The sequence below is a fragment of the Esox lucius genome, chromosome 24 (genome assembly GCF_011004845.1).
Source record: "Esox lucius isolate fEsoLuc1 chromosome 24, fEsoLuc1.pri, whole genome shotgun sequence".
Lineage (NCBI taxonomy): Eukaryota > Metazoa > Chordata > Actinopteri > Esociformes > Esocidae > Esox > Esox lucius.
Window position 1 is genome coordinate 14,841,271 of NC_047592.1, and position 20,038 is coordinate 14,861,308.

The 20,038-nt window shown below is 44.1% G+C and overlaps 1 protein-coding gene across 1 annotated transcript in view; it reads right to left on the reverse strand.

The window, feature by feature from the left end:
* The window catches only part of fgf11a (fibroblast growth factor 11a), a 77,544-nt gene that overhangs the window by 13,453 nt on the left and 44,053 nt on the right, over positions 1 to 20,038 (reverse strand). Inside the window, exon 4 of the mRNA XM_013140351.4 lies at positions 10,078 to 10,181. Within this exon, the coding sequence (XP_012995805.2) occupies positions 10,078 to 10,181 (104 nt within the window). The remainder of the gene's footprint in view (positions 1 to 10,077; positions 10,182 to 20,038) is intronic.

Consider the following 20,038-nt stretch of genomic DNA (forward strand, 5'->3'; position numbering starts at 1 on the left):
CTCCCCTAGGACAAAGTATTTCACATAGGATGGCAGGTGTGTGTGTGTGTGTTTCTGTGTCTGTGTTGTTACAATAGAATGCCATTGTCGCCATCGAGGCGCTGTCTTCTGAGAAATGTGAAACATCCTTTACCGGTTATTAACAGAGTTGTGTCTTTGTAATGGGAGAAATAAGACATTCATGAGGAAAGTTGGTGTCTGCTGTAGAGAATTGGGGAAGGCTTTGTGCCTTTCAGGTAAGCAAAGTGAGGGATCCTCAACCCATAGATGAATATTTGGGATCTTTATCAGGACCACACACACATTCAGCATGTTCAGAACAGCTGGAGTGGAGGAGGAGTAGGAGTACAAGGAGTAAGGGGCTGCCCTCTGCATCTCCCCTTCTATGCCAGACCCCATTGAGTGGTTGGTGTGGGGTTCAGAAGGAACTAGAACCTTACTACCCAGTCACTCATTTCTCTGTCCCTCTCCTTCAAAACCTCTCTCCTGTTTCCCTCTACATCTGTTTCTTTCGCTTTCTCTCTTTCAACCTTCCCCAATACCTGAGCCTCACGTGTGTCCGCGTGTCTTTGCTGCTAGGTCAGTCTCAGGTAAGGGAGGTGTAGAAGGGGAGGAGATGGGGGGAGAAGAAGAGGAATGCAAAGAGAGAGAGCGAAAGGGAGAGAGAGATGAGAGAGAGAGAAGTGTCTTTGAAGAGGAGAGAGAGTGCTGACTCCATAAAAAAAAAAGAGACAAGCGTTTTCTGATTCGATGAAAGGTGTGGAAGGTCAGAAGAGAGGGATGCAGAGGGTGATCAGTGAGTGTGTGTGTGTGTGTGTGCGCACATGTGTGTTGCACGGTGCTTGGTGGTCCTCAGAGGCAAGTTCTAGTGGTATTGACTAATTAGCTCATCTGTTAGGGACAGGGGGTGAGTGCCAAGGGGGAGGCACTCACCCCCCAACAGACATGAGTAATCACTGTGAAAACACCGGGATCAGGAACAAACACCTAAATATGTTACGGCGCATCGTATACTCTCTACTGTGTGTTTGTGTGTCTATGAATGTGTGTGTGTGTGTCTCTCTGTGTGTATGTGTGTGTGTGTGTGTGTGTGTGTGTGTGTGTGTCACTGAGCCCCCGCACATCAAAACCCCATCCATCTAATATCAGTGGAACATCCGAAGCAAAGATCTATCTATAGAAGGAGCACTTTCCTGTTGGCATCCTCTCAGCAACAGACGATCACAGACAAAGACATAAACACACACACACACACACACACACACAGACGGAAAGACATACTCAGGTCAAGTGACGCACAAATACACACACAGACAGAAAGACACACACAGTTGAAGTGATGCACGAACACACACACACACATACACAGCTGTGGTTTAAATGGGAGGTAAATGTCCCTACAGTAGTTGCCTGGGTTTCCTTCTGACCTACTCTGCTGTGAACAATGGCATTGCGGCAAAACACAGGTGGTTACAGTAGGTGATCCTGTACTGTGCCTCAGAGAACCCATCCCCTCGTACACACACACACACACACACACACACACGTTAAAGCAAAGGAAAAGGTAGCAGCATGAGAGCCGAGATGGCCCGGGAATGTTATCAATCGCCGAAGAGTGTGCTTTGCATGACACAGGACGCACCTCAGAAAGTGTGTTTGAGGTAATCAGTGTTGGGTAAGTGTGTCTAGTTGTGTGCAGGTATGTGTGCCTAGGTGTGTGTGTTAACTAACATTTGTCTGTGTGTCAGAGTTGTTACGGACACGTTAGTGGTGATCGGAGGCACATGAGGGAATTGTCCTCCACTGCTTCACCTGGTCATTGGACCCATAACAATGTCACATTACTGGCATGGTGTTACATTGTATTCTGGAGCTGAAAGGGGAGGTGGAATCCTCCTCATTCCTTCCTAATGTGTTCCTTCATCCCTGGTTCCCTCTCCTCCTTCCCTCCTGTTTCCCTCTCTTCCTTCTTTTACCTCCGTTCTCACCTCTCCCCCCCCCCCACCGTGGCTGCGTGAGTCACATGACAGAGGGAGCCGATCTTTATCTTTTGGGCAGAGCCTTGCTGCATTTCAATAAGGTTGTAAAGAGATGGAGAGGGCTACTTAAGGACGGTGGCAGTCGAGACAGAAACGGAGAGAGAGAGAGAGGGAGGGGAGGGAGAGAGGAAAACCGAGGTAGAGACAAGGAGGGGGCAATGAGAGAGAGAGAGAGAGAGAGAGAGGGAGAGGGAGAGAGGGGGAGGGAGAGAGGAAAACAGAAGGGGAGACAAGGAGGGAGCAATGAGACAGAGAGAGTGCAGAATAGAGTTAGAGAATAAACTCTGGTAGATAGCCTTGTTAAAGTGTTGGGCCAATAAGCAAAAGGTTGCAGGTTTGAATCCCAGAGCAGCAAGGTAAAAAAAATTTTTATCGGTTCTAAGTCACTCTGGATGAGGGCGTCTGCTGAATTATAATGAGGTAGAAAAGAGGGGGAGCTGGACTGCTGGAACTTTTCCAGGGAGTCCCTGTCTGTTGAAACATTGAACATACAGTGGGACCTGTAGTGACCCCGGTTTAGCAAAGCATCAAAGAGCACCGACCACAGACACACACTCAGGCCTGCAGCTCACGCAAGGATTCACGGGGCCCATGCCTACATTAATGTTGTCCATGAATGAGGGGGCCCAGAATTCCTGAGGACGGCCCTGAACACACACACACACACACACATCGCTTCACACGTCACTCATACAGACACCACTCATACACGCCATCCACACACACTACTGCACAGAAATGCATCCTGTATTTCACTGTTCTCCCTTCAGAACCAGCTTTTAAATGAACATTTTAAGATTTATTTTTGTAGAACTATAAGTACTTGTTCTAGGCTTTCCACGTGTCTGTGTGTGTCAGTGGGGTTCCACTAGGAACAATTTGCAACATATTTGTCTTAAATCAAATGTTTGTATTTACTTCATGTCACAGAACAACAAATATTGATAGGAAATGTTCCCCACCGTTCTTGTTGTGCCCAGCTAGCTCATTTAAATACAACATGGAGCGGTGGCTAATACCCAGCTCTGTGAACAAGGAGAAGGCATTAGATGACAAACGCCTCTTTCAAACCCATGACAGCGTCGCTTCAGAAAAGCCACCTACATCCCATGAAAATAAGCCTATGGAAAACAATGGACGGATGGGAAGGCCGGTCCGTAGAGGAGGGTCTTTCTCCGGACCGATGAGTCAGGGTGGTCCCTGACACTGCTGGGGCAGTGTTCGTTTATATAAAAGTACTAAAAGCAGGTGGCACCTCAGATTAATTGTTCACACCGTTTTGTACACAAACTCGATCCTCTAAGTACGTTTTCTCCTAAGTGCTATTAGTAAACTCCAGTGCATGGGGAAAGTATTCAGATCCCTTCCCTTTCTAATTTAGAAATGATTGGATTCATTTATTAGCCCTCAGTCTATTCACAATATCCCATAATGACAAGACAAAGACACATACACATACATACATGTACATAAGTACTCAGACCTTTGCCAAGACACCAAAATGCTCATTTGAAAGAGAATCAGTTACAGTTAGTGTTATCAATAACCACCAGTGCTGTTAAGTTTCTCCTTTTTGTATAAACCCACAATGTCATCCCGTGTGTAAAGATTTATTTCCCTCAAAACTTTTTTCCAGCAGCCTGTTAAAGACAGCCGGTCAGTTCTGCTACCTGATCAGGCCCAATTATGTCCAGCTCCCTCTGTCAGTTTGTTTAGAATTGTGTGTGTGTGTATGTCAACGTAGGTGTGTGTGTTTGTGCATTGTTTGTGTGATCCGCCGTTTAGCAATGTGGATGCATTTGTGTGTATGTGAGTGAGTGCTCCCATTTGTGTGTGTGAGCATGTTGTGTACTCCTGATCATCTGTGTGTGTGTGTGTGTGTCCTCTCCCTCCCTCCTCTTTTGCCCAGGAGGGTTTTTCCAGAACACACTGCTAATAAAGTGGGCCAGACCTGGGTAGAGCACTATTTATATATATATATATGAAAAAAAAAGATTTTAAAGGACAGGTAACACTACCTAGTACCAGATAGACAGGGACTGACAGACAGCGTCTCACAGGTAACACTACCTAGTACCAGATAGACAGGGACTGACAGACAGCGTCTCACAGGTAACACTACCTAGTACCAGACAGACAGGGACAGACAGACAGTGTCTCACATGTAACATTACCTAGTACCAGACAGACAGCGTCTCACATGTAACACTACCTAGTACCAGATAGACAGGGACAGACAGACAGCGTCTCACAGGTAACACAACCTTGTACCAGACAGACAGGGACAGACAGACAGCGTCTCGCAGGTAACACTACCTAGTACCAGATAGACAGAGACAGACAGACAGCGTCTCACATGTAACACTACCTATTACCAGACAGACAAGGACAGACAGACAGCGTCTCACATGTAACACTACATAGTACCAGACAGACAGGGACAGACAGACAGTGTCTCACATGTAACATTACCTAGTACCAGACAGACAGCGTCTCACATGTAACACTACCTAGTACCAGACAGACAGGGACAGACAGACAGCGTCTCACAGGTAACACTACCTAGTACCAGACAGACAGGGACAGACAGACAGCGTCTCACAGGTAACACTACCTAGTACCAGATAGACAGAGACAGACATACAGCGTCTCACATGCAACACTACCTATTACCAGACAGACAGGGACAGACAGACAGCGTCTCACATGTAACACTACATAGTACCAGACAGACAGGGACAGACAGACAGTGTCTCACATGTAACATTACCTAGTACCAGACAGACAGGGACAGACAGACTGCATCTCACAGGAACATTAGGTAGGTCAAGACAAACAGGCAGCAAGACAGACAGACAGGCAGACATAGAGACAGACAGACATCATCTCATAGGAACAGTATGTAGGTCAAGACAAACAGGCAATAGAACAGGCAGACAGCATCCCACAGGAACATCAGGTAGGTCCAGGCTGGTAGACAGGCTGTGCATCAGACAATAGACCACTGGAGATTCCCTCCAACATTAACCTCACTACACTCTATACTGATCCCCCAGGAGCTTAAGATATATCCAGTGACATTGCCTGGGATGAAGGTGGAGGAAGAAATAGAAAATAAAAGTTAGAAGAGAGAGAAGATAGTGGACAGAGAGAAGGTAGAAGAGAGTTAAAAAAGAGAGAGAACGATAGAGAACGTGTGGAATGAGAAAAGAGAGAAAGGAGAGGGAAAGAGTGAGGAAGGAGAGAGAGAGAGATGCCAAGTGGTTCTTTTCCCTTTTAGACCATTCTTTTACACTATATGGACACACACACACCCAAACAATACTCTCTGTGCCACTGGGAGGATTCTACCTATATGTCCTATGTGTGTGTGAGTGTGTGTGTGAGTGTGTGTGTGTGTACGTGTATGTGTGTTCAGTTAGTCCTGCTTTGCGGCTGTCCCAGAGTCAGCGACAGTGATGTGGCTGTTTGTTACCTCTGTAAGATCTGGCTGGCACTGCCACTCACAACCTGCCCACAGGGAACCAGTCCTGGAATATACCAAGCCCCCAGGTGCACGCACACACACACACACACACACACACACACACGTATACACTTAAAAAAAATAAAATGCATTACTGTGCACAGAAGAATATCCACTCAGCAATGTCCAAATGCGAGTAAGCAGGCAGAGAAGAAGACGCACAGATACAAACCTTCAAGGAAGGGATGATTGATACAAAATACACACCATGAACATTCACCCCCAACCCCCACCCCCCCCCCCCCCCACACACACACACAAATACTGTTCCTTGTATGCTTGGTCAGTTTGTAATGCATCTGACCACTAACCAAGAGGTTGCGAGTTTGAATCCCCGACCAGGGACAAGTCATTCTTCCATGGAATTCTGCCATAAACAAAAGGTTCCCGACATCACTGATTTAGACCTCATGTTTAAGTTTGCACACATTTTTGACACGTTGCATATATAGATCAGACCTTTACTACTGTTCAGAAACCTCTACTACTGTATTCTGAACATCGCCAGTGTCAGTGATATGTCAGAGTTAGAGATATCAAAGTATTTCAAGCTCACTTTGAACCTGTACAGCCTCCAGATCTATGACATGTGATACTACTCTTCGCTTATGGTTAAAGGAAATATGTCCATTCAAACAGATTTTGAGACCAAATGGGTCTTTGACCTCATTTTCTTTTTTCTCTGGATAAAGCAATATATGTTCCAAAAAAAAACAGCAGTTATTTATACTACAGCATATGCTATTTATATGCAAAAGGAACATTTCTTTATAGCTGTTCATGTAAATATGCCTGTGACCTCCTGCGGGGGAAGAAATCTACATCTACCTCAATTTGGTGTAAAAAGAGGTATTGTCATGCACAAAATAACCTTCAGGGATCCCTCTGTGTATAATGGTTGTGGATAAGGCACTAAAATCCTTTTTAGGAAACATTGTGTTATGGGCTCAGTACCAGGACCTTTCAAACCCAAATCTGTCTGCCTGACATGTGGCTAAAACTGGGTCATCATTGTCTCCTCCAGCAGGACAGGTGTCCAAAGCCTTCCACACACCAACATTTCTCACCGACCAAAGAACCAAGCTATTGCGAAGGGCATATTTGTCCCCTGACATAAACTCCATTGAAAACGTGAGGTGAGCAGAATAAGAGAATCCACATGCAAGTGGCAGGGACTCCGAAGGATCTGGAGAGAATCAGACTAGATGAGATTCTGCCCGGATGAGATTCTACCCGGATGAGATTCTGCCCGGATGAGATTCTGACCGGATGATATCCTGAATGTTTCTGAGACTAGGACAAGGCTTTGCTTAAACTGGGAACAGTTACCCTTTATTTTACCAGGCAAGTGAAATGTGAACACTTGTGAATAGAACTCCTATTTACATCAGCGACCAGGGAAGCCATTACCATCCCATTGTTACCGGTCCCAAACCAGACACGGTGGTACACCTTTCAACTCTGCTCTGCCCTTTGTGGAGTATTCCTCCATATCTCCCCCTCTCCCTTTTCTCTAGCATCTACCCTAGTTCTGATACCTTTCCACCAGCACGTCCAGCACGTTTATTTCTGCACACTGTCCTCTGAGTCACTTTGTGTGTGTGTGTGTGGCTGTGTATGCTCTTGTGTGTGTGCTCTGGCGTGTTTGCTCTTCTCTCTCTCTGTGTGTGTGTGTTTGTGTGCTCTTTCTGTACTGTCTTCTCTCAAAGGGGTTTTCTTTGTAACTTTTCTCTCTATTTAATTTCTGTGGTTCCTCCTCCAGTGAAAATGGGTCACCTTTGTTCTGTCTGGAGAACGCCTGGTAAGTAGATCTGCTACGGCGGTTGGGTTACTTGTGTGTGTGCAGGGTGGGTGTGTGTGTGCAGGGTGGGTGTGTATGTGTGTGCAGGGTGGGTGTGTGTGTGTGTGCAGGGTGGGTGTGTGTGTGTGTGCAGGGTGGGTGTGTATGTGTGTGCAGGGTGGGTGTGTATGTGTGTGCAGGGTGGGTGTGTATGTGTGTGCAGGGTGGGTGTGTATGTGTGTGCAGGGTGGGTGTGTATGAGTGTGCAGGGTGGGTGTGTATGTGTGTGCAGGGTGGGTGTGTATGTGTGTGCAGGGTGGGTGTGTGTGTGTGTGCAGGGTGGGTGTGTATGTGTGTGCAGGGTGGGTCTGTATGTGTGTGCATGGTGGGTGTGTATGTGTGTGCAGGGTGGGAGTCTATGTGTGTGCATGGTGGGTGTGTATGTGTGTGCAGGGTGGGTGTGTATGTGTGTGCAGGGTGGGTGTGTGTGTGTGTGCAGGGTGGGTGTGTATGTGTGTGCAGGGTGGGTGTGTGTGTGTGTGTGTGCAGGGTGGGTGTGTATGTGTGTGCAGGGTGGGTGTGTGTGTGTGTGCAGGGTGGGTGTGTATGTGTGTGCAGGATGGGTAAGTGACTAATGATTACAACTGATAGTATCATTTAATGGGTATAACAAGTATTTGACTCTGACATGGGTGACCCTTGTAACTGTCAGATAAGCTATATTCTTCTGTTAGCCTATCCCTCAGTCCGGACGTGGATGTGTAAAAAGTCTAAATTAAAAGTACCCAGATGTGAATTTCATAATTAAGAGCTAAATGACCAGGTGAGGGGATTTTATGATTGTACTTTTACTTGGTACTTCTTACACCTCTGTCTGGATTAACATTACTTTAACATATGTACTTTTACTTTGTACTTCATACACCTCTGTCTGGATTAACATTACTTTTACATATGTACTTTTACTTTGTACTTCATACACCTCTGTCTGGATTAACATTACTTGAACATATGTACTTTTACTTTGTACTTCTTACACCTCTGTCTGGATTATCATTACTTTAACATATGTATTTTTACTTTGTACTTCTTACACCTCAGTCTGGATTAACATTACTTTAACATATGTACCTTTACTTTGTACTTCTTACACCTCTGTCTGGATTATCATTACTTTAACATATGTATTTTTACTTTGTACTTCTTACACCTCTGTCTGGATTAACATTACTTTAACATATGTACTTTTACTTTGTACTTCTTACACCTCATTCTGGATTAACATTACTTTAACATATGTAGTCAGTTCCTGCCTGACATGTGGCTAAAACTGGGTCATCATTGTCTCCTCCAGCAGGACAGGTGTCCAAAGCCTTCCACACACCAACATTTCTCACCGACCAAAGAACCAAGCTATTGCGAAGGGCATATTTGTCCCCTGACATAAACTCCATTGAAAACGTGAGGTGAGCAGAATAAGAGAATCCACATGCAAGTGGCAGGGACTCCGAAGGATCTGGAGAGAATCAGACTAGATGAGATTCTGCCCGGATGAGATTCTACCCGGATGAGATTCTGCCCGGATGAGATTCTGACCTCTGTCTGGATTATCATTACTTTAACATATGTATTTTTACTTTGTACTTCTTACACCTCAGTCTGGATTAACATTACTTTAACATATGTACCTTTACTTTGTACTTCTTACACCTCTGTCTGGATTATCATTACTTTAACATATGTATTTTTACTTTGTACTTCTTACACCTCTGTCTGGATTAACATTACTTTAACATATGTACTTTTACTTTGTACTTCTTACACCTCATTCTGGATTAACATTACTTTAACATATGTAGTCAGTTCCTACATGTGCATGGATATGTTGATTGTGAGCGTGTGATAGTGCGTGTGCACGTGTGTGCTTGTGTGTGTGCATGCGTGTGTATCAACTGCATGTAGATAGATCCACCAGAAAGCCAAGGTAGATATGTTTAAACACGTCTGCAGTATGCATGCAGTCAGTACATCATCTTTAAAGTGAACGTACAAATCTACATCAAAACAGGAAGTCACACACTTCTCCGTCAAACATGTTAGATAAGAGAGTCTCTCCTTCTACCATACAACATCAAGATATAGACCTCACTTCTACTAAACAGACGTGTGCCATAACATTAGGATTTCTAAGATATCACCTCTCCTCTACTACAGAGATGTGCAAGCTTTATTTAGTCTGCAGTAAGTGTTGTGTGGTCAATAGCATGTATTGAGCAGTCTATAGTGTGTGTTTAGTAGTCTTCAGTATTTGTTGTGTAATCTACAGAATGTGTTTTGTATTCTATAGTAGGTTTTGTGTGGTCTATAATGTGTGCTGTGTTGTCTGTATGTGCTGCGTAGTCTCTAGTATCTGTTGCATGGTCTATATGTGTAGTGAAGTCTATACATATAACGTGTACTGCTGTCTTGACTTGACATGCTGCCGTGACGACTGACCAGGTGACTGCACATCACCTGTACTTTAGATGCATGCGTGACTGTCACTGGCTTTGCATTAGAGTGTTTCCAAAATGGGAGACATGTATTATTTATTATCAGCAGGGTGGTTTGAACCCTGAATGCTGATTTTTGACTGAGGGCAGCTTTTGGTCTTGGCGTATTGGCCATATAGCACCCCTCTCCTCTATCAGTATGTAAAGTGCTCCATCTTTATTGATAAGGCGTTGTCGTACCGAGGTGTAGAGGTATCCATCGCTGTTCATCCCGATGTACAGCCCTGTTTTAGTGCTCTGGATGGCCACTATCCTCAGACCCACAGGAATCAAGTTGAACTGCACTGCAAAACAGACAGGTAGGGAAATAGAGTAGAGGAGGATGTGGGGAGACATGGGAGAGGGATGAGAAGATATGGGGTAGGAGGTCAAGAGAGGAGAGGAGGAGAGAGAGAGAAGAGAGAGAGGGGCAGTAGAAATGGGAGAGAGAGAAGAAGGTAGAGGGAGGAGATCAAGAGAGAGAAGAGGGTAGAGAGAGACGAGGGGAGAGAGATTAGAGGGTAGAGAGAGAAGAGGGTAGAGAGATAAGAGGGTAGCGAGATAAGAGGGTAGAGAGATTAGAGGATAGAGAGATAAGAGGGTAGAGAGATAAGAGGGTAGAGAGATTAGAGGATAGAGAGATAAGAGGGTAGAGAGATAAGAGGGTAGAGAGATAAGAGGGTAGAGAGATTACAGGGTAGATAGAGAAGAGGGTAGAGAGATAAGAGGGTAGAGAGATTACAGGGTAGAGAGAGAAGAGGGTAGAGAGATTACAGGGTAGAGAGAGAAGAGGGTAGAGAGATTACAGGGTAGATAGAGAAGAGGGTAGAGATTAGAGGGTAAAGAGATGAGAGGGTAGATAGAGAAGAGGGTAGAGAGATTAGAGGGTAGAGAGAGAAGAGGGTAGAGAGATTAAAGGGTAGAGAGAGAAGAGGGTAGAGAGATTAGAGGGTAGAGAGAGAAGAGGGTAGAGAGATTGGAGTGACAGCCACAGAGCGAGAAGATCGAAAGGTAGAAAGCGATGAGGGAGGAACAGAGAGAGGAAGAAAGGGAAGGTGTTAGTGTAATCTCCCCCTGTTGTTTCTTTTTAAATCCTTGTCAGTGTTTGGAATAGACCATCAGAGCCGCTTCCCGCTCCGTTCACCCGTCCGTCAGAAAAAAGGAAGAGAGGCTGAGCTAAAAGCCTTGTTCTTGTTCCTGCTCCATCTTTGATCAGGAAGCCCTGGAAGTGACAGTTCAGCACAATCCTCTGTTGGAAGAAAGAGGGAGTGAGAAAAAGAAGGGGGGCGGGGGTCGGAGCGATGGAACCGAAGACTTTAAGCCTCCGGAATACACTGAGAAACCTCCTAGAAATGTGCTAATTTCCTCTGTGACAACAAGGTGAAGGCCACATTGTTTCTCTCTCGCTCCAGTGTAGTGCATCCCCCGTGAAAAGAAAGGCCATCCCCAGAACGTCAGGAAACAATGGTTTAATATGAGGATAGGCAGAAAACGCTAATCCAATAGAAATCCCAGATCACACAGGTTTCACCTGAGTTTATGTGAAAATGGCGCACGTTCGCACGTTCTTGTATCAGAGTCTCAACTGGGTCCTACAGTCTCAACTGGGTCTTACAGTCTCAACTGGGTCCTACAGTCTCAACTGGGTCCTACAGTCTTAACTGGGTCCTACAGTCCCAACTGGGTCCTACAGTCTTAACTGGCTCCTACAATCTTAACTGGATCCTACAGTCTCAACTGGGTCCTACAGTCTCAACTGGGTCCTACAGTCTTAAGTGGGTCCTACAGTCTCAACTGGGTCCTACAGTCTCAACTGGGTCCTACAGTCTTAACTGGATCCTACAGTCTCAACTGGGTCCTACAGTCTCAACTGGGTCCTACAATCTCAACTGGGTCCTACAGTCTCAACTGGGTCCTACAGTCTTAACTGGGTCCTCTGTATGGAGTGACCTATTAAGTGACTATTTAACTTGAGCATTGACAAATGTTGACAAAACCCCAGTCGGCTAAGCAGCGCTGCAGGACAGGAGCTACGCAGATTTTAAAACAGCGCCTTAAAGCGTCATGATCGGCCTTTGCATTAACCTCGATACGGCCCTGACTGACCGCCTTCAGCGATCCCAAGAACCAGTCGAAAACAGTCGCTCTGTCTGGACCATTGAATAGACTTCTCACAAAATAACAACGCCAAGAAGAACACCTGTCAACCATCAACCGCTTTCATCTAATAGTTTTCCCACTGAAAGAGAGCGATGGGGAGATGAGAGATAGATGAGAGCAGCCATCTCTCTTTCTTCCTCCTCTGTCTCCATGTCCTGCTTTTATTTGTTCTATCGATCCCTGAATCTCAACCAGGCTGTTTCGCAAATGAACACAGTGTCACTGAAGACCCGAAGATGACAAATTGGAGAGCACCCCCACCCCCTCCTCTCTCTGTCTCTCTCTCCAGCTCTCTATGCCTCTCCCTCCCTCCATCTCTCCCTCCCTCTCTCTCTCTCACTCTCTCTCTCACTCTCTCTCTCACTCTGTCTCTCACTCTGTCTCTCAGTCTCTCAATATTTATTCATTGCACCTTTTTCCAGGTCGTTGCTTTACATGAGAATGTGTTCAAGTCCTGAACCACCACATTTGGCCACTGATACTGTATGGAATAAAAATGGAGGAATGCAGTTTTTTTCACCATGTGTGTGATTTTCACCATACAAAAGAAGATTTGTTTTAAATCATATTTCAAAGGGAATCAGGGGAACGATATTATTTGAAATGGAGCACTTCACAAATAGTTTTTTATTGTAATTTTCCCTGCATTAAACTTGAATTATCTTATGAAAATTATAAGAATGAAGATTATAGTTATACCACGGGCAGGATGTGCTATAAAAATAGGAATTCCAAACACAAGTTGTATAACTTTAGCTAGATTGCCAAGCTAGCTGTTAGGTTCTGTTTTTGTTCGGTGTGGTTTTTGCTTTTGTTTGTGAACGTGGCCTGTTCTGTTTGTTTTTTGTACTTTGATTTCAAACAAAGCTTGTCGTTTTGTATCAATGTTTACACCTGAGTCTTGTTTTCCCCTCGTTGTGTCCCTATATAAGTTCCTCCTGCCCCACTGTTTCTTGTTGGTCATTTTGTTTGTTGGTTTGTGCATGGTTCATGGTGATTGCTGTGTTTTTGAGTCGGTTCCACAAACCATTTTTGTTGAAATCCTCTCTCCCTGTGTCCTGCCTCCATGTCAAAGCGTGACACTAGCTAGCTGTTATTCAGTTAGCTGCAAAGTCTAGAGAAGTAAACATGCTGTTTCTATTATTCCTCATGAAGATGAAGAGTTCTGAAATTATATCTCCTTTAAAATACAACCCCGTTTCCGAATAAGTTGGGACACTGTGTAAAATAAGGAAAAACAGAATGCAATGATGTGCAAATCATTTAAACCCCATATTCAAAGACAATATATTTTGAGAAATGTTATTGTTTCTTGAAAATATAGGCACACTTTGAATTTTATGCATGCAAAATATTTCAAAAGAGCAACAAAAGACGGGAAAAGTTGTGTAATGACAAAAAATATATAATTTCAAAGATTCAGAGAATCCAGGGAAATCTCTGTATTTAATGGACAAGGTCGAAAATACAAAGCATGTAGAAGTCTGTAATTTTTATCATAGGTACTCTTCAACTGTGAGAGATGGAATCTAAAACAAAAATCCAGAAAAGCACATTGTATAATTTTTAAGTAATTCATTTGCATTTTATTGCATGACATAAGTATTTGATCACCTACCAACCAGTAAGAATTCCGGCTCTCACAGACCTGTTAGTTTTTCTTTAAGAAGCCCTCCTGTCCTCCACTCCACTTAACTGTATTAACTGCACCTGTTTGAACTCGTTACCTGTATAAAAGACACCTGGGATGGTGTTCTAGTTATCAGTGCACAGTTCAAAAGCCAGCATCTGTAATGGTATGGGGGTGCATTAGTGCATATGGAATGGGTGACTTGCACATCTGTAAAGGCACCATTAATGCTCAACAATATATACAGGTTTAGGAACAACATATGCTGCCAACCAGACAATATATTATTCAGGCAAGACAATGTCAAACCACATTCTGCATGAATTACAAAATCATGGCTCCATAGTAAAGGAGTCCAGGTGCTAAACTAGCCTGCCTGCTGTCCAGACCTGTTTTCCACTGAAAACATTTAGCATATTATGAAACAAAAAAAAGACAAAGGAGACCCCGAACTTTTGAGCAGATTAAATCCTATATCAAGCAAGAATGGGAGTACATTTCACTTAAAACAATACAGCAATTGGTCTCCTCAGTTCCTAAATGCTTACAGAGTATTCTTAAAAGAGGTGATGCAACACATTGGTAAACATGTTGCTGGGATAAAATTCAAAATGGCTATGAATTTTGTCAAAAACAATTAAATGATTTCCACATCATCGCATTCTGTTTGCATTTGCATTTTACGCATCATCAGAACTTTTTTGAAAACAGGGTTGTACATCCTTTTTGACTTTCTATGGCAGTGGATGAACCTCTAGATTAACTGAAGTTGTCAGAGGGAGAGATGGTGAGATGGAAGAACGGAGAGAGAAAGACAGAGGGAGATAGGAGAGCTTAATGACCTCGGAGTGAGGGGGGAAGGAGAAGATCAGGCGACAAGGGTCTTGTTGGTGGGCAGAAGGGTTGGAGGTGAGAAGAAACGCAATGGAGGAATGGGTTGGAGGACAAAAGAAACAAGGGCATTGGTAGTTTTGTCGCGCTGATGGTTTTCTGCGTGGAGCCTGGCTGGGAAATCCAGAGGATTAGCTGTCTGTGTCATGAAACACTAACGGAAGTGGTGCTCGTATTCAAGTAGCGAGTGACGTGGCCAGCTGCGTCTCATATCACACCACTCCCTCATGTACGGTCCAACCTTTGACCTGAGTCGATAAATATAAGGATTCGGGGATTACCTCAGTGACGTACTGATTTAATCAGAAGAGCTTGCGATACGAGTAAATCATTTTCTTCCTTATTCTGAGGATTTACATGCAGGATTCGTCCCAAAGGACTAGTAGATGTGAGCCCCGGTCTGAAGTAGTGCCATATTTAAGGAATAGACTGTGATTTAGACCGCAGGACAAAGTCATTGTTGGGTGCATCAATGTTTGAACTGATAGTACAGTACTGCATCATGGGCTGTTGAGAGCCTAGAATGCCTTGCCCTGTTGAGAGCCCTGGCCGGTTGTCAGTCATCTCCCATCTCCATGGCAATTCCATGGTAAGCTGGAGACAAGCTTCCACTCAGTCCTCTAGCTCTTAACAATTAGCAAGACTGATCGACAAAGAGCATGGGGGTGGTGAGGGGTCAAATACTGGCAAGATCACCAGCCAACCATCTTCTCCCATCTATCGTCTAACATCTGTCTTCTGCCCTCTCCCGCTTTATTTATTTCATTTCAAAATATATATTTCTGTATATTTTCCCATTGTCTCTCCATGTCCGCCTTCCTTTTGACATACATGTCTGTCTGTCTGTGTAACCATCAGTTCTAATGTTTGGCCTTTATTTACTTCTCGCTCCAATCCCCTGTCCCCTTGGCTTTCATTCTCCTTGCAGTGGACCCTTTCAACACAAGTCTTTCCCTGTTTTTATCAAGAGCCTCGCTTCTGTACGTTACGCATCTTCCTTCTCTCTCTCTGTCTCCCTAACTCTCTGTCACTCTTTTCTACTGTTCATTGATTTCACTCCCCTATTCCTCTCTCATCCTAACACTCCCTCCATCCCTCCATCCCTCCATCCCTCTCCCCCACGCCCTTCATCTAATCTGTAGACTCAAAAGTGTATTTCAATACTTTAAATATATGATGCCTTTCCTGTCTTTGTGCTCGAGGTTTTACTGTTTGCTTTTTAAAGCGGGAAACAGCAGTTGAAACCAAAACAATGTAGGCTCTCCGTCCCAGTTTGTGTAAAAAGATGTATGCCACCAGAGAAATGAAAACACTCTGCAATTCACTGTCAGATCTACAGATGCAGTGCAATTCAGTTTAAAGCATGCACATGGTTAGTTTACATTTATTAAGCTGGTGTTGTTGGTTGTTATGGGCTACAACAGTTTCTGATGCATTTCAAAGTGATACTATCCAAGAATAATTCATTTATAGATCCAAAAAAAATTCTGTGCAAACTCCAGATTGACTCTTTAAGTCTCAAAATGTCTCCATGGATTGTGTATCTGGTGAATAAAGAGAGCTGTTATGAAACACTGAAAGGAAGAGAGGCAGAGAGAGAAAGAGAGAAGAAAGAGTGTGTGTTTGTGTTATGGCGTGCTGGAGAGAAGATGTCAAACCAGACCAATCACTGAGCTGGAAGAGATTAATGAGGTTTTTTGTAACAGTAATTGCCATGGATAAAAGTACAGAGAATCAGGCTGACTACTCGTTATGGCTTTCCAATGGCACATCCAGACAAAAGTAAATTCCTCATCCAACTTGTCCAGATGAATGAAGATTTTCACAGGAAATCAAATCCATTGACAACCCAACACAACCCCAAACAACCCAACACAATCCAACACAACCTACACAACCGCACACAACCCAACACAACCCCAAACAACCCAACACAACCCCACACAACCTACACGACCCAACACAATCCTACACAACCCCACACAACCCAACACAACTTACACAACCCACACAACCCAATACAACCTACACATCCCCACACAACCTACACACCCCACACAACCCCACACAATCCAACACAACCTACACAACCCACAAAACCCCACACAACCCAACACAACCCCACACAACCCCACACAACCCCACACAACCCCACACTACCCTTGTTTTTCCTCATCCTCAACAACTCACCAGATAGTTGTTCTTCTCCAAGCCTGACACACTTTTTATACACGTCTCAATCTAATTGTCTTGGGTTTTTATTAATTTAATTCACCATTATTTAACCAGTTATGTGAATTTAGTCTGTGAAGTCTGTGAAGTATGAGGTACTCCATACTCCAGGATTGGCAGTCATTTTTACAAAGGTATTTCCTGCACCAGCCTTCATGGGACCCCCCCCCCCAGGGTACTGTCGGTGTGACGCGACCAGGATTTGACCTCCTGGCCACAATGACTTAACTGTTCTGCAAGGCAGTGACTCGAACAGCTGCCCTGTCCTCCCCTCCTCTCCTCAGTGTCTCGGGTGGGAGGTCTGGCTCCCTCGCACACAGTGTCATGTCACCGTGACAACCTACTGGTCAGTCCAGCTGGACAGAGAGAGTGTCCGAAACACAGCTCTCTCCCTCTCTTTTCCCCTCATTACCCCTATTACTGCCTCTATCACTGCGAGAGATCGAGAGGGAGAGGAAGAGCCGGCCAGCCACTTTGACCTCCCACCAGAGGGGGGAGACACAGTGATTGAATGGCCGTCAGCGGCTCGCCAGCTGTTCTTTTGGCACCTCAGTCCCTCGTCTCTCCTCTCCCCCTCTTCTCTCTCCTCACAGAATCTCTTTGTTCCTCCTCTCCTCCCTTCCTACTCTCTTCTTTCCTCTCTCTGGGTCTGGGATGAGGGCCATATCTGGGCTTTTTTTGGGGGGAGGTTTCCAGGCAGGGTATATAGGGGTTGGGGCTGGCTGGCTGTCTTGGGGTGCCTAAGTCTGGAGGCCTGGCAGCCACTAGCCACATGGATGAATTTGACATTACAGCGTCAGTAAAATGAGACATTAAGCCATACGAGGGCACGATTGAATTGCTTCATGTCATGTGACGACTGATTCTGGTATGTTTATGCTAGCTGCACAATTTTTTCTTTTACTGTGTTCAGCAGAATCTTACAAACCAGGCGATATAAGTCATTCAGTTAAATGCATTACCTGAATGTGTCTTTTGCAGTCATTTTGCAGAGGTGAGGGGCCCTAAAGAGACAGACGTCACTAAGACGTCTGTAAATATCAAACCGTTTGTGACACAAAAAAAAGAGCCAGGGGAACACGCCGGTCATCGTCATTTTTAGATATAGCCAAATCCATCCGGAGCCGTCAGTGGCAGTTATCTTGTCACATAGACAATCGCCATGTCCAAATGGTTGGAGCTACAAACTCGTAAGTCTTGAGACATAAGGAGCCCCGAGAACACGTGGGTGTGTTTGGTTTTGCTGTAAGACTCCCACAAACCATGCTATCAACCAAAGCTATGCCATGGAGTCAGTGGAAAATCTACCTCATCAGGTGCACTTAAAAAATAAATCCCTTAAAAATTACCAGTTGGAGTTAAGAAATTATAAAAATATGTTCTATATTCAGTAGAGGTTTTGGCTATTCTCTCTGGGTACCCATAAGCTGATATACAGTTGTAAGGGTAAGCACGGCACACTTTGGGAAAATGGACAATGAGGGGATTTCTTTTTTTTCAAACATAAATACATACAATAAAAATGAATACGTATTCCCCATCTTTGGTAAATATGTGTAGAATCTGATTTTTATGCCCAATAATGGGCCCTTTCATTGTCATATCAAATCATTTTCCATAATTCTTTGAGGTAAGTACATGGGTCCAAGAAGGCCACTTCAGAGTACAAAATGATCTATGCAAAATGTATTTTAACAATTGCATATGGTGACTTGGCACTCACAGAATTTAGTGCCTTGGAGCTGTATTTATTTACTGGAAGAAGGAACAGCCACCTTACATTCCAGTATGTAATACACCTGGACAGGAGCCACACACCCAGGGTCCTCAGCTAACCAACATCCCGGGTCCTCAGCCAACCAACACCCAGGGTCCTCAGCCAACCAAAACCCAGGGTCGTCAACAAACCAACAACCAGGGTCCTCAGACAACCAAAACCCAGGGTCATCAACCAACCAACAGCCAGGGTCTTTGGCCAACCAACACCCAGGGTCCTTGGCCAACCAACATACTGGGTCCTTTGCCAACCAAAACCCAGGGTCGTCAACCAACCAACACCCAGGATCTGAATAGGAGAGGGGAAGGATGGATGTGAGGGAGGCATCCTTTGCAAGTGTCCTTCAGTAACTTCCAATGGTCAAATCTACCTGGAGAGAGTTTATCTGCCTGTCCATTTGTCTGTTAAGTGTGGATATCTCTTTAGTTGTGTCAGGGAGTTTGTGTACTAAATGAATGTGTTGATGTGTGTATGCGTGTACGCATACATCCACACATGCTGATGTGGGTTTGTATGTGTGTGAAAGTATAGCGTGTGCGTGTTTGCTGCTGGAGAGGAGGGCTGGGGAAGCTAGGCCAGCTCGTGGCCATCTCCATCAGAAGGATTCAGACGCGGTTCTTAAAGGAAAGGTCCTAGTGTCCATCACAGTGTTCAACATACAGTACTGTACCACATAGTGTACTACATAGTGTACCACATAGTGTACAACATAGTGTACTACATAGTGTACTACAGAGTGTACTACATAGTGTACTACATTGTATACAACATAGTGTACCACATAGTGTACCACATAGTGTACTACATTGTATACAACATAGTGTACAACATAGTGTACTACATAGTGTACTACATTGTATACAACATAGTGTACCACATAGTGTACCACATAGTGTACTACATTGTATACAACATTGTAGTACACTCTGTAGTACACTATGTAGTACACTATGTTGTACACTATGTTGTATACAATGTAGTACACTATGTGGTACACTATGTGGTACACTATGTTGTATACAATGTAGTACACTATGTAGTACACTCTGTAGTACACTATGTAGTACACTATGTTGTACACTTAGTGTACTACATTGTATACAACATAGTGTACCACATAGTGTACCACATAGTGTACTACATTGTATACAACATAGTGTACAACATAGTGTACTACATAGTGTACTACATAGTGTACTACATTGTATACAACATAGTGTACCACATAGTGTACCACATAGTGTACTACATTGTATACAACATAGTGTACAACATAGTGTACTACATTGTATACAACATAGTGTACAACAGAGTGTACTACATAGTATACAACATAGTGTACAACATAGTATACAACATAATGTACAACATAGTGTACAACATAGTGTACAACATAATGTACAACATAGTATACAACATAATATACAACATAGTGTACAACAGAGTGTACTACATAGTATACAACATAATGT